A 14,751-nucleotide genomic window follows, 5' to 3' on the forward strand; every position below is an offset into this window, starting at 1 on the left:
ACATGGGACACGGGTAGCGCTGTGGGTTAAACCACAGTCTAGGACTTGCCGATCAGATGGTCGGTGGTTCGAATCACCATGACGGGGTGAGCTCCCTGGTCCCTGCTCCTGCCAACCTAGCAGTTCGAAAGCACGTCAAAGTGCAAGTAGATAAATAGGTACCACTCCTGCAGGAAGGTAAATGGCGTTTCCGTGCGCTGCTCTGGTTCACCAGAAGCGGCTTAGTCATGCTGGCCACATGACCCGGAAGCTGTACGCCGGCTCCCTCTGCCAATAAAGCGAGATGAGTGCCACAACCCCAGAGTCGGTCACGACTGGACCTAATGGTCAGGGGTCCCTTTACCTTTAGTGTTGTTTATTGTTTGTAAGCCGCTTTGCAATTCACATGAATGAAAAGCAGCTTAGAAATCTAATAAATCAAAATCAGGTGAACTCTGTCGCTGGTACATGGTTTTCCATGTGGCAGAGGCCTTTCCCTGCACTGGAATCCTTTATCAGTTCATTCCTAGATGAAGCTTCTGATCCTTTCATGATCTCCACCTCCATGTTAATGTCTGCATCACTACTCTAGACCAAGAATGAGACAAGTCCCCTCTTTGGGGTTGGTGTCTGGGTCACCAGGTGGCTAGTGCATGAAAAATAGAGATAGAAAACATTCAAGGGGGATGTGGTATCTGAGTTATCATATATATACAGGAGGTAGCCTTTGCTGGAGAGACGAGAACAAACAAAGAAATTAAAAAGAGAATAATTATTGTTAAAAAACAAAACAAAAAACTTGCCGAGACATTTTGGCAGCCTTACCAGTTGAGTGAGAGAGAATCTGAAAACAGTGTTCGCAAAAGTGGCAATCATACATATGTTGCTTTTGTTGTGTTGTAGAAACAGTGGCTTATATTGCAGGAAGCTATACAACAAAACATTGATTCACAGGACCAGATTCTCACTTGGTGTAATTAGATCTATGCTGTGTTTTATTTGGCACCAGCAGGCCATTGAAAAAAAATGTTGCCGGTATTCCCCATTCTTTAAAAGGCTCTTGTCTTCTGTCTATTCAGGTATTACACACTGTGTGTGTGTGTGTGTGTGTGTGTGTGTAATGCTACCATTCATAGAACTTTTGTTGTTGGTTTGCATTAGGAGCAGGGAGGTCTAGAAAAGTGTTGGTAACAAAACTTTAGAGACAGTTCCCCATTTTAAGTATAATGCATTGTTTCGGGCAGTGTTGATGGTGTGCAGTGTCCCAGACTTCAGCTCTTGTAGCAGTTGCAACAGCATGTTTCCCACTTCTCCCCTCCCAGCCTCCAACCCACAAATCACTAAGAATGAAGCAGTTGACTCAGAGGTTCACTAATTGTTGGTAATGTGGCAGGATGGCTGCAGCCACAGTTGGATGAGCATGGAAGCATCTCATTCTGAGGAGTACAAAGTATTCAGAACAGTGCAGATGCTGTTTGCACCTCTGTAAAGATGGGACGCGGGTGGCGCTGTGGGTTAAACCACAGAGCCCAGGACTTGCCGATCAGAAGGTCAGCGGTTCAAATCCCTGCGACAGGGTGAGCTCCCGTTGCTCGGTCCCTGCTCCTGCCAACCTAGCAGTTCGAAAGCATGTCAAAGTGCAAGTAGATAAATAGGTACCGCTCTGGCGGGAAGGTAAACGGCGTTTCCGTGCGTTGCTCTGGTTCGCCAGAAGAGGCTTAGTCATGCTGGCCACAGCTGTACGCCGGCTCCCTCGGCCAATAAAGCAAGATGAGCACCGCAACCCCAGAGTCGTTCACGACTGGACCTAATGGTCAGGGGTCCCTTTACTTTTACCTTTAAAGATGGAGGGCATTTCACTGTCTGAAAGGCCTACTTCTTAACTGTATACAGTAAGAGGTCCAGCCTTTCCATTTCTCCTATCTACCAACCTTCAAAGAAGCAGCCAACAGCCACTTGGTGTGGAACATTTTCATGTCAGAGACAGCTGATCAAAAGTGAATGAGTATTCTGGGGTAGGGAGTAAACCCTCATGTCTATTCATCGGTATTGTACAAATTTCTCCTAACAAACTCATTTTTATATGCAGTTTTGACTACACATTTTTGCAAACTATTTCCTCTAACATAATTCATTTTTCTGTGTTATTTTCATTAACACCTTCATGTGTGCACACACTTCCCTTGACCTGTGCTATTTTGTAAACGGGGATTGGAAAACTGTGTCACAAAATTCAGATAAGTGCAAATTTTGAAGGACAGTTGTGGATAGATTTGGTAGATTCAGCTTTTAACGTGTACCAAACGTCCTTTATCTCTCTAACTTGAATATAAAACAATACACAAACCAAAACACAGCCGTCCTTTGAAATTCTCCTAATTTTTGCAATGCATTTTGTCAGACAATGGGTACAAAAATGCGTGTACTAGGGTACAGTACACCAGTGTGTCTATATGTGAAAATAACATACAAAAATGCATTTTATTTTTGCTTCAGTCGGTGGAATTGCCACTACTGCAGGTGCTACAAAATGCATTTGTAAGAACTCAGTTGTTCAGTGTCAACACCAACACTTGGGGAAATAATTCCCTGCCTATTAAGATCAAGCTTTGCATTCTTTTTGGCACCTGCCAAAAACATTCTTGTTTAGACAAGCCTAGAAATAGTGTTAGTTTTTTAACTCCTGGTGTGTTTTAATGTTTTTTAAAAAATAAAAAAAATCCTGGTTTTATGGTTCTTTTTGTAAACTACTTTGACGTTTTCTTTACAATCGAGCAGTGTATAATTTTTTGATAAATAAACAAATAATATTAGGAAAGAATGTATTAGGCAAAATCGCATACAAAAATGAGAAATCAGCATATCATGAGAAATCAGCACTAAAATACTGATGGGCTTTTCAAGAAAGGAATTTGCAAATGGATGTGGAAATGTTGGGAAGTGAACTTTAGATTGGAAAAGTGACACACTTACAGGAAACCAACAGATTTGCTTATCCCTAACAGCGTATTTGGTTCTGTAAAATGGTACGTGAATTCACATCAGTTGCTGTTTTGTTTAGCAGCCCACTGTATGTAGTATACTGACCTGGGGTGGCAATGAATGTTTATAGCCAGTTGTAAATCTCTTGCATAATAGGCAATTATAATAGGCCAGCTAACAAGCACCCTTACCCTCACCCTGATTATAGCTGTGCAAACAACACTGAGAGAATAATGGCTTCTTTTGTCCAAGAGCTCAGTGGTACTAAGAACTAGGTTGCTTCCCTAAAGCTAAAGTTAGAAGCCCACAGGAATGAAATAAACAACCAGCTTGATCTATGTTAACCTTGACCTTGTTAGATGCAATTTGACTTTTAATGATCTCCAATTAAAATTCAACCCTCAAATAATCCAAAACAGTCCTTTCTTCTTCGCCTTCGCCTTCTGCTTAACAACTTTCTGGCATTATAACGAACTTCAGATAATGAATGGATCATTAGTGCAATCAGGTTTCTTTGTTCTTTTTCTTTAATCAGCAACTGGCAATTGTGAATGTTTGTTTTTTAGGGAGGGGGAAGAACAGGAGAGGCTGAACATTGCCTATGGTAGCTTTTATTTGTTCTCTGTTTATGTTATTTAGGCTATGAGTCCTGTGGCTCCTGTAGCCAAACCCAAAATGTACCATTGCTTATGTATTTAAAACCAAAACAGCACCACAAATACATAAGGGAGGTATTGCCTGGCTTGGGGAAATCATAAAAAGGTAAGGACCCCTGGACAGTTAAGTCCAGTCAAAGGTGACTATGGGGTTGCGGCGCTCATCTCGCTTTCAGGCCAAGGGAGCCGGCGTACAGCTTCCGGGTCATGTGGCCAGGCTGACTAAACCGCTTCTGGCGCAATGGAACACCGTGATGGAAACCAGAGCGCACGGAAACACTGTTTACTGTCCCGCCACAGCGGTACCTATTTATCTACTTGCACTGGTGTGCTTTTGAACTGCTAGGTTGGCAGGAGCTAGGACAGAGCAACAGGAGCTCACCCCATCATGGGGATTCGAACTGCCGACCTTCTGATTGGCAAGCTCAAGAAGCTCAGTGGTTTAGTTCAGTATCACATGTGTCCCAATTATAAGATTTGCAGAAGTACAAAAAATATGGAAGAGGCAGCAGCTAAAGGATGTGAGGAATGAGCATGCTCAGTGGTCACAGAATCCTGACTGTTGGGGGACATGAGGGGCAGGATTGCCAACTTGCTCCTGCGACCATGGGTGCCCGGGGCCATGTGTGCCATACAGTGTGCATGGCTCTGGCACTGAAATTTGTGGGTGCCCAGCCCTTTCATGCTCGGGCACCCATGTGCCCAGGGAGTTGGCACCTATGTGGGAGAGGGATGGTGAAATTGGTTTTTTCACTCTTTAACAGCAGCCCTACACAGCATTTTATTGTAGGAATAAAGGACATGCGATTAGAGGCTATGCAACCTGGTATCCCTCACAACCTGCTTCAATAAAGAGCAGAGGACAGTTGTATGATGTGCAAATAGTGCCCTAGCAGACCCTGGGTATGTAAACAGAGACTCAGCTGGCAAGCAGTTTTTCTGGAAGTTAACAGAGCAGTAAACCACTTGATTTATCGTCTCCTCCAGGTGAGATTGGCTCTGCTGCCTTAAACACATGTGAAAAAAGACAAGATTGATGCTCCATAAAAGTAGCAGGGAAGAGTCATAGCTTTGGAGCTATGCAAAAGGTCCCAGCATCAGTTCCTGGCGTCTTCAGGTAGGGCTGGGAAACGCTCTTTTCTGAAACCCTGGAGATCTGCTGTTAGTGCAGATAGCAATGTTACATGCAGCCCAGTCTTCAAGCAGCAAGAGAGGTCAGTGGTGCCAGCACACTGGTTTCCTTAGAGCAGGGGTGGGGGAACTGGATCTGAGCAACAGACCAGCTGGGTAACTGCCCCCTGCCTCCCTCCAGAGGCCAAGTTTGACAGGTGCGCTGCCTGCCCACCAGTCTGTCTCCTGAAGCCACAAGGATCCTGCAGGGATGTAAAGCCCATATACTTCAGTGGAACCTGTGCCCAAACAGATGTGCACAGAATTGCACCCTTAGCTACTCTTTCAACATCATGGAGCAAGCTCCTCTTACATTATCCTGGTGGCATGGGGGCTACTGCATCACAAACCAGCTTTGGGTGGTGTTTTAAGGGTTGATATTGTTGTCGGAGAGAATATGAGGCTCATCGCTCATGTCCCAGGGCTGCTCGCAATTATTCTGATGGCACTAACAAGAGAAGGACTACCATGGGAGAATGGCTCCCATGCCAGCAGCATATCATCTTGATATCACAATCTTGATTGTGAGTGAGTGTGTAATACATGTATGTATGTCTGTCTGTCTGTCTGTCTGTCTGTCTGTCTGTCTATCTATCTATCTATCTATCTATCTATCTATCTATCATCTATCTATCTCTATCCAGCTATCTATCTATCTATCTATCTATCTATCTATCTATCTATCTATGAATGAAGATCCCTGGGGAAATTAAAACTAACTGAGTTTGTGTCTTTAGCGGGTAGCACTGTGAGTTAAACCACAGAGCCTAGGAGTTGCTGATCAGAAGGTTGGCGGTTCGAATCCCCGCGATGGGGTGAGCTCCCGTTGCTCAGTCCCTGCTCCTGCCAACCTAGCAGTTCGAAAGCACGTCAAAGTGCAAGTAGATAAATAGGTACCGCTCCGGCGGGAAGGTAAACGGCGTTTCCATGCACTTCTCTGGTTCGCCAGAAGCGGCTTTGTGGTGTTGGCCACGTGACCCGGAAGCTGTATGCCAGCTCCCTCGGCCAATAAAGCGAGATGAGCGGCGCAACCCCAGAGTCGGTCATGACTGGACCTAATGGTCAGGGGTCCCTTTACCTTTACCTTTAAGCTCCCCTCTCCTCCTCCAAGGAGAACAGGTTTAATTCTGCATCCTTTCAAAGAGGCAAAATCAAACAAGTCTGGAAATAGAGGAGGGGTAGCCAACATGGTAGCTTCCAGGCCTGCCCAGCATGGCCAAAGGTCAGGGATGATGGGAGTTGAAGTCCAACAACATCTGGCCAGTACCACAATGGAAAATACGCCGCATTTCACCAAAGCAAAATACAATATATAACTGTTATATAACTGTTGTCAGTATTGTCTATTAGAGACAAACCATTTGACCACCCATGGAAGTGGACAGAGTATTTTGAGAACTCTGGGGGCTGGGAACAGATTTTTCTGGGGGTGATCTTCTTTTTAAATGAGAAGCGTATGAAGGATTTGTTTTTTTCTTTGCTTTACCAAAAGAAGGGGGGGGGGCAACCTTGCCAATTCAGGCAACAGTATGACTGGTCTCAGCAGCTGGGCCACATTCCAGATACAGAGAACTCCTGGGAGCCACAGTACATCATTATGTAGGAGCAGTCGTAGGGAGATTCCTCAAGAGTGCCTTTGCGGATGATGTTACATCACAGTGTAGTGTCATTCCAATCAGCCTTCTGCCCCAGAAATGCAGCTGAGCCGCCGGTTGAAATGACAGAAAAGCCTTTAATTTTTATTTATTTTTCTGTTTTGATAAAAGAAAGAAGAAACCCTTCTCTGCCTTGTATGTAAAGGTAAAAACCCCACCCAAATGATATAATCAGTGATATAATAGATCTTTAAATGTATGGGGCGAGTGAGGCACCTTAAGACTCAATGCCTTTATTTTCCCCTTCAGTTGTTTTTAATCCAAACCAGCTGAGGTTTCCGCCCCCCCCCCCAAGTAGCGCTAGATATAGGGTCTTTATATCCAATTGGAGAACAACAAGCAGAAAAGGGGTTAAATCGTTTCTCCTTGCCCACAATTTTCTTGTCCAGGTGTGTTCTTTTCCCTGTTAGCACTGGCAATGTGAAAATGAAACCTTATCAAATGGGGGAGGGGGGCCCAAATTTCACAGCAATCTCTCTTTTTAACTGTATACCTCTAAACATACAAACCTGGGCACAGAGGGGCACATCACTCCTATCTCTGTCAGACTTGTCAGCAAGCTTGTCGGTTTTCAAGAGAGAGATGTACTTCCTGCACCTGATTCAAGCGTATTCCGTCCCTTTGGGATATAAAGGTCAAAGCAGAAGCTGCAGACTTATGTGGTGAAAAATGACAGACTACTTCAGTCGTGTTCTTTTCCCACTTCCTCTTGAGTCTGAAAAGGCACCAGAATATCTTGCTCAGCAGCTCCCCTGCCCCCCCCCCAAGGAGTTCTTCTTAGATCACAGATGTACTCTGTACCCCACCATATATTAAAATTTTGGTCTCCAGCAGCCAAAAGGTACTGTGCATAGGAATTAATTAATATATCACAGTTGCTTGTATTTATATTTATCTTTGCATTTAACTGGAGGAAATCCTTGCCAATTTTTCTATCCAAATCAACCCATCTGCTTGGATCTCCCCTCCCAACCTGCTACTCTCCCAAGGGGGGGGGGGAAGGAGTGGGGAAGTGGCAGCATTTGTTAGGGGAAAAAACTCCAAAATGTCAGGCAGAAACAACATAACACAGAGACAGTGCCAGATTTATACACACAGTACAGTTTTATGCACAGCTTAGGACCTCAGATGTATGTGGGGGGGAGACCCTAAATACTTTTAAAAAACAGTTTGGTTTTCAAGTATTGCATAATCACTTCAAAAATGAAGGAAACGGGATGCAGCCTAAGACAGACATTATCTTTTTAGAGACCCTGTTTTTAAATGTGGGGCTAGCCCAAAGAGCAATCAGAACGTTACATAATTATTTACAGCAATGTTTGTGAACGGGGGGGAAATACAATATGAAATACTGCTGATATTCACATGCACAATTTCTGTTCCTGACATTCAGAAGACATCTTAAGGCAGCCCTGTTCAGGGAAGTTTTTAATGTGTGACATCTTGGTGTATTTTTGGTCTTTGTGGAAGCCGCCCAGAGTGGCTGGGGAAACCCAGCCAGATGGGCGGAGTACAAATAATAAATTATTATTATTATTATTCACATAGGTATTACGAATCTATTGTTTGGCTTACCATGTCACACAAACTGGGTCTATGGATTGTTTTGGATAAAATCAGCTCCAAAAATCTTTTTAAAGGAAGGGGAAGAATTATTTCTCTCTCTCTTTTTTCTCTTTCAGTGCATAGTTTGGGACTGGGATTCCAATGGCAAGCATGACTTCATTGGAGAATTCAGTTCAACATTCAAGGAGATGCGAGGAGCCCTGGAAGGGAGACAGGTAGGCTCAGGTGAATGTGTGCCATTTAAAAGCAACAGCAGAATTAAAAGATTAACCTTTTCAATCCATAGCCAGCAGAGTTTAATGCATGGGCTGCCTTGCCAAACATGCAGTCCCTTGTATTGCAGTGATATGAGCATTCAAGCCAGCTTTTCACTAGGGTGAATTCCAGATGGTTGGTTGTCTGATTTGTTTGCACAAAGCTTGCAGGGACGTTAGATTATATTAGCTGTTTATTGAGCATTCAATCTGATTTGCTTGCAGGAATGTTGTATGACACTGTGTCAAACAAGTGCTACTCACACTTTTCTGTGCATTTCCTCATCACTTTTTCTGATTGCATAAAGTCTGAAATAAGCTTTAATTGTACTGCCTAAATTTGCTACTATATTATTGATTCCCACCAGAAAATGGTGACAGTCTGAAAGCACCTTAGGTGCTTAAGACAATTTCATAAAAGTAATGTGGACAAAAGGGGAAGAAATGGAGGCAGTGAGAGATTTTACTTTCTTGGGCTCCATGATCACTGCAGATGGTGACAGCAGTCACGAAATTAAAAGACGCCTGCTTCTTGGGAGGAAAGCAATGACAAACCTAGACAGCATCTTAAAAAGCAGGGACATCACCTTGCCAACAAAGGTCCATATAGTTAAAGCTATGGTTTTCTCAGTAGTGATGTATGGAAGTGAGAGCTGGACCATAAAGAAGGCTGATTGCCGAAGAATTGATGCTTTTGAATTATGGTGCTGGAGGAGACTCTTGAGAGTCCCATGGACTGCAAGAAGATCAAACCTCTCCATTCTGAAGGAAATCAGCCCTGAGTGCTCACTGGAAGGACAGATCCTGAAGCTGAGGCTCCAATACTTTGGCCACCTCATGAGAAGAGAAGACTCCCTGGAAAAGACCCTGAGGTTGGGAAAGATGGAGGGCACAAGAAGAAGGGAACAACAGAGGACGAGATGGTTGGATAGTGTTCTCAAGCCTACCAGCATGAGTTTGACCAAACTGCGGGAGGCAGTGGAAGACAGGAGTGCCTGGCGTGCTCTGGTCCATGGGGTCACGAATAGTCGGACATGACTAAATGACTAAACAACAACAATGTGGACAAAAAGTGATTAGAATGCACACTAAAAACTCTAGACTTCTATTTTATTAGACTGCGAAATGAGCTAATTGTTTACAGGAGGACTAGTCTTCTTACAAAACCATGTAAACCATTTTGTTTGTAGTAGGGCTGGAAATAACACTAAGGCAGCAAGGCCTGTCTGCACCCAGGGTGGCTGAGAACTTATATGGGGTCCAGAGCAAATCTGATACTCAACGTGCCCCGGGACTAGATGCAAGGAGCCAATTTAACACCAAACCTTTACATGAAAGAGCCAGCTATATGGCAAATATGTGACAGGGCTCATACAGAACACTTGTGTGGATAAGCGCTTTATCCAGTGGTGGCTGGTGGCCATTGAGACGAATAGTGTGGAAGGCAAGAGAGGCCAACAGGAAGTGGAGTCAGAACCAACGACAAACAAAGCTGGATTATTCTAGGTTTGCTCCCATCCTCCCTGCTGAGTTTCAAGGAACAACACTGAGGCTAAAGAGGAGGAAGCTGACAGGAATTCCCCCCCCCCCTGGACTGATTGTTCAGTTGGGTTGGGGGGCTAGCTGAGGCTGGTGACCGTGTCTCATTCTTCCCAGTTCTCATTCTTCCTCCTCAGGCTTTATCCATGCCCACCTGTCATCACATTTCAGACCTAGTAGACATCTTAACAAAGTAGTCATATGTTGTTTATTTCAGACTGATTCTTCTATAGAAAATAATACAGTTGTTCTCACCACCTCCGCCTTACAGATTGCTTTTTTGCCTCCTGCATCTGTGCTGTGTTAAAATGTCACCGGTGGTTTCAGTGGGAGCCAGAGCTGAGCTAGACTTTAATTGGAATTTCTGAGAAAACTTCTTATTCCTCCCTGGGTAGATGACCTCCCACTTTATCAGGTCAACTTATTAGCAACCTTTAGATCTAGAAAGCTGTCAGTTTGCTTGTGGGAAGGATATTAAGACTTCTGATCCAGCGTGCCAGTGCACATTCTTTTGTTTCTCTGCAGTAGTGACACTGATGCTTCATGGGTGAAGGGAGTGCTTCTCCCCTCCATCCCACTCATTCTGGTTTTCCCCCTACTCCCCTAGAAGGAAAACATTTTGGAGGGGTCTAATCCTCATTCTGAATCTTTAGGCCACTAGGTTGAGTTGAGACTCACCATTGAGTCATGCCATGACCTAAGGTGGGCTGCATTAGCAGCACAACACACCAGGCAGATAGTATATCATAACCATGTTCAGGAATGGGTCCCCAAAGGCATGCTTGGCTTGAAGGTTGGTTCCAGGACCAAACTGGCTGAAGACTACTCATAAAGGCCAGGTGAGCTAATATTTCTACTCATTCTCTACTGCCTAAATCAGCCTTTCTCAACCTTGGGTCCCCAGATGTTGTTGAACCACAACTCCCATCATCCCTAGCTAGGAAGCCAGAGCTCAGGGATGGTGGGAGTTGTAGTCCAACAACATCTGGGGACCCAAGGTTGAGAAACACTGGCCTAAATTAACCACACTGAAGGGAGCTTCTGAGCAAATGTGTTTCCTTGCTGCTCTTTAGTTTACTCACATCACTACATTTCATGCACCCCCATAGGTTTCTCTGTTGCCACACTCCCCCTGAAGATCATAGTTAGCCAAAAGACTCTTCTGAGCTCAACAGCTTAGCCAGCTTTCCAAGACTTGCATCTTCCAACAGCTGGTTGCTTCTTTGAAGCTTTCATTCATAATACCTGCTCTATGCAATAGAACAGGCATCCCCAAACCCGGCCCTCCAGCCATTTTGGGACTACAACTCCCACCATCCCTAGCGAACAGGACCAGTGGTCAGGGATGATGGGAGCTGTAGTCCCAAAACAGCTGGATGGCTGAGTTTGGGGGTGCCTGCAACAGAAGAACAAGACAATAAGAAGAAAGCAGCACTTTTCTTTCAGCTGGAACTTTCTGGAACTCAGTTCCGGCCCCTCTCAGGTGGGCACCGTTGTCATTATAAGAGAACAGGGGAGGCTTTCATGCTGAGTTCTGGCACCTGTTTCTCTAGAAAAACAGGACAGGAAGTAAGTAACACTTTTTATTAAGTAGGGTGTAGAAACCCTACTTAACTCTGGAACTGGATCCCACAGAGGGCAGTAACCAACTTGGGTGGCTTTAAAAGAGGATTAGACAAGTTAATAATAATAATAATAATAATAATAATAATAATAATAATAATAATAATAATGTTGGTGATGATATATTTATTTATACCCTGCCCATCTGGCTGAGTTCCCCCAGCCACTCTGGGCGGCTCCCAATCGAGTGTTAAAAACAACACAGCATTAAATATTAAAAACTTCCCTAAACAGGGTTGCCTTCAGATGTCTTTTAAAGATAAGATAGCTGCTTATTTCCTTCACATCTGAAGGGAGGGCGTTCCACAGGGCGGGCGCCACTACCGAGAAGGCCCTCTGCCTGGTTCCCTGTAACCTCACTTCCTGCAATGAGGGAACAGCCAGAAGGCCCTCAGCGCTGGATCTCAGTGTCCGGTATGAATGATGGGGCTGGAGATGCTCCTTCAGGTATACAGGACCGAGGCCGTTTAGGGCTTGAAAAGTCAGACCAACACTTTGAATTGTGCTCGGAAACATACTGGGAGCCAATGCAGATCTCTCAGGACCGGTGTTATGTGGTCCCGGAGGCCACTCCCAGTCACCAGTCTAGCTGCTGCTAGACTGTTCATGGAGGACAAGGTTGTCAATGACTACTAGCCATGAAGACTATGTTCCACCTCCATGCTGAGCTGCTAGGAGTCACAGGTGTGAGAATGCTGTTGTGCTCATGTCCTGCTTGCAAGTTTCCCATAAGCCCCTGGGAGAGGCACTGTGGGCAGGATGCTAGACTAGATGGGTCATGGGCTCTCATTGCATTGTTTTGTTGCTGAAAATGAGAAACGACAATCATTTCTGATGAGTGTGTAACGCTGGAATCATTTGTTGTTTCGGTCATATTTTATTAAGAAAACTGAACTTCTACACCTTTCTGTTTGGCGACTTCCTTCAGTTCCACCCACCCACACAAAACCCTATGGCACACATGTCAATACATCATGCACGTAATTGGATTATAAGTTTTGATAAAGGCAATCGAAGGTGCCAAGGAAATTCCTCTGCTCAGCTCAAGGGAGCCAGAGGGGTTTAAAAATAGCCTTTAAAAAGAAGGTGCACCTGGACAGTTAGCAATGGGAATATTATATAAGTGAAAATCTGTTTCTGCGACAGGGAAAAAACAACAAGTAAATGGTTTTTGAGAAAACCTCTAACATTTGCAATCTCCATGGAAATTTCCAGAAGGTGAGGATGTTATTTAACTATGATAGTTTATAATTATTAGTATGTTAAAGTCTAGTCGTACGAACAGTGTCTAATCTCTGGAAGTTCACAAACAAGTTGGAAAGGAACATTTGAGGCAGGCTTCCTCAACCTCGGCCCTCCAGATGTTTTTGGCCTACAACTCCCATGATCCCTAGCTAGCAGGATCAGTGGTCAGGGATTATGGGAATTGTAGTCTCAAAACATCTGGAGGGTTGAGGTTGAGGAAGCCTGATTTGAGGTGTCAAAACTAGATGTATTTTCTATATTAACAGTGAAATCCTGTGTATGGCTACTCAGTGGTCAGTGCCATTGAGTTCAGTGGGACTAGCTACCAGGTAAGTATGTTCTGGATTTCAGCCTAAACAGGATAATACTTCCTACATGACACCTATTTTAATTATGGAGGAAAAACTAGTTTTCATGTATCTGAAAAAATCATGTATCTGAGGCCAACACTTCTAGATTTCTGAGGCAGGCAATATAACAATACAATAGCCTTGCATTTCTTAGAGGTGGTTGTTTTTGTTTTTATGTGGTACATACAAAATAAGGCCTCTTGGACTTTCAATTCATTGTAGTTAAAATACTGTAAAAATCCAGAAATATTCTAAACATTTAAACATGTCTTCTAAATTATTTCCACAGGGCATCCAAATGTTATGTCACTTTTGTACATAAAATTCTCATTTCCAAAAAAATAAAAATAAAATGTGAACAATCTCATGTTTAATAACAAAATGGCTCATTAGCTGACATCGTGAGATTGATCTGGCAGGGCTTCCGACTCCAAAATTTGTCTGCTTTACTACTGAAGAACTCTCTATCAGTTCACCTGAGTGCAAGGAATCTCAGTTGTGTTTGTAAAATGGGCGCAGTGGTGCTTGGAAAGAGGGCTTGACAAATCCTGGTAGTCTAATTTCGTACACGGCACTGGCTCAATACATTTTGCTGCCTGAGGCAAAGGACAAGGTGATAGATACCTCCGTCATCTCCCATGCCATGTACAAAAGGTGACCAGCTGAATCTGACTAAAGCACTGGGGTTCCCGTATGTCTTAATTTACAGTTCTCTGTTTGAAGGTTTGTCTACTCCAGTCCTAGTCCAGTTTAAAGAGATGAAACCGTAAGAAGGGAGAGCAGGAGGGGCTTAGAAGTTTCCCAGAACTACCCAAACTGTACAGAAATTTATTCATGTATGCGACTACAGTGGCAAGAATGTTACTTGCCCAGAAATGGAAAGAAGTCCCAGCAAATGAGGAATGGATACAAAAACGTATGGAATATGCAGAAATAGCGAAACTTACCGGAATAATAAGAAATCAAAACAACAAACATTTTATGGAAAAGAATGGAAATGGTTTGTGGAATATTTACAAACTGTAAACAGATAGGAACATTGGCAGGATTATTGTAATAACCTGCAGTTTTGTAAGGGTATATATATTTAAAGTAGATGAATAAATGAGCAAATTAAGTTAATTTGGACATGCAAAAAATATTAAAAATAAATTTGAGGAACCGCAGGAATGTGGGGAAGGAAGTTTCGAAATGTTAAAATGATTGTAAAATTATTGAAATGTATAAAACTGAAAATTATAAATAAAATATGTAAAAAAGAAGTTTCGCATCATCAGTTAGCACCCGGCCAGCAACCAATCAGGCCTGATCATAATCTTTCCTACTATGATGAGATGTGCAGTATTTCTATTTAAACTGTAAAAATTAACTCTGATGTTAGTAATTACTTCTAAATTTGCATCTGTTTGTATAAATTAACATAAGCAAATGTTGTGCAAATGGGTGTCCACATAGCACACAGGACTACTTCTTCTTGTTGTTATCCTCACCCTTCACCCTAAGGTCCGACATCTGGGCAGATATGAACTATTAGACTAGTACATCCCTGTCATATTTGCTTCCCACCAGCGTTTTGGTAAACCATCAATTAAGATACAGTATATCAGATCTGAAAGGAGGGGCTGAACTTGAGCAAGTACTCCAGAGATCAGAAAGCAATAAAAAATAAATGAAGATGTTGGAAAAATTCCCAGAAACATGTGGTCCTGTCTGTTACCTCGACTGGAAAAGA

At 43.4% G+C, this 14,751-nt stretch overlaps 1 protein-coding gene across 5 annotated transcripts in view; it reads left to right on the plus strand.

Annotated features, from left to right (window-relative positions):
- CPNE4 (copine 4) overlaps positions 1 to 14,751 on the plus strand; it is a 265,049-nt gene that overhangs the window by 218,974 nt on the left and 31,324 nt on the right. For all 5 annotated transcript variants that reach the window (XM_081164654.1, XM_081164651.1, XM_081164655.1 and 2 more), the window contains one exon: positions 8,125 to 8,223. In XM_081164654.1, the coding sequence (XP_081020780.1) occupies positions 8,125 to 8,223 (99 nt within the window). The remainder of the gene's footprint in view (positions 1 to 8,124; positions 8,224 to 14,751) is intronic.

The sequence above is a fragment of the Podarcis bocagei genome, assembly GCF_964188305.1.
Source record: "Podarcis bocagei genome assembly, chromosome: 12".
Classification (NCBI taxonomy): Eukaryota; Metazoa; Chordata; class Lepidosauria; order Squamata; family Lacertidae; genus Podarcis; species Podarcis bocagei.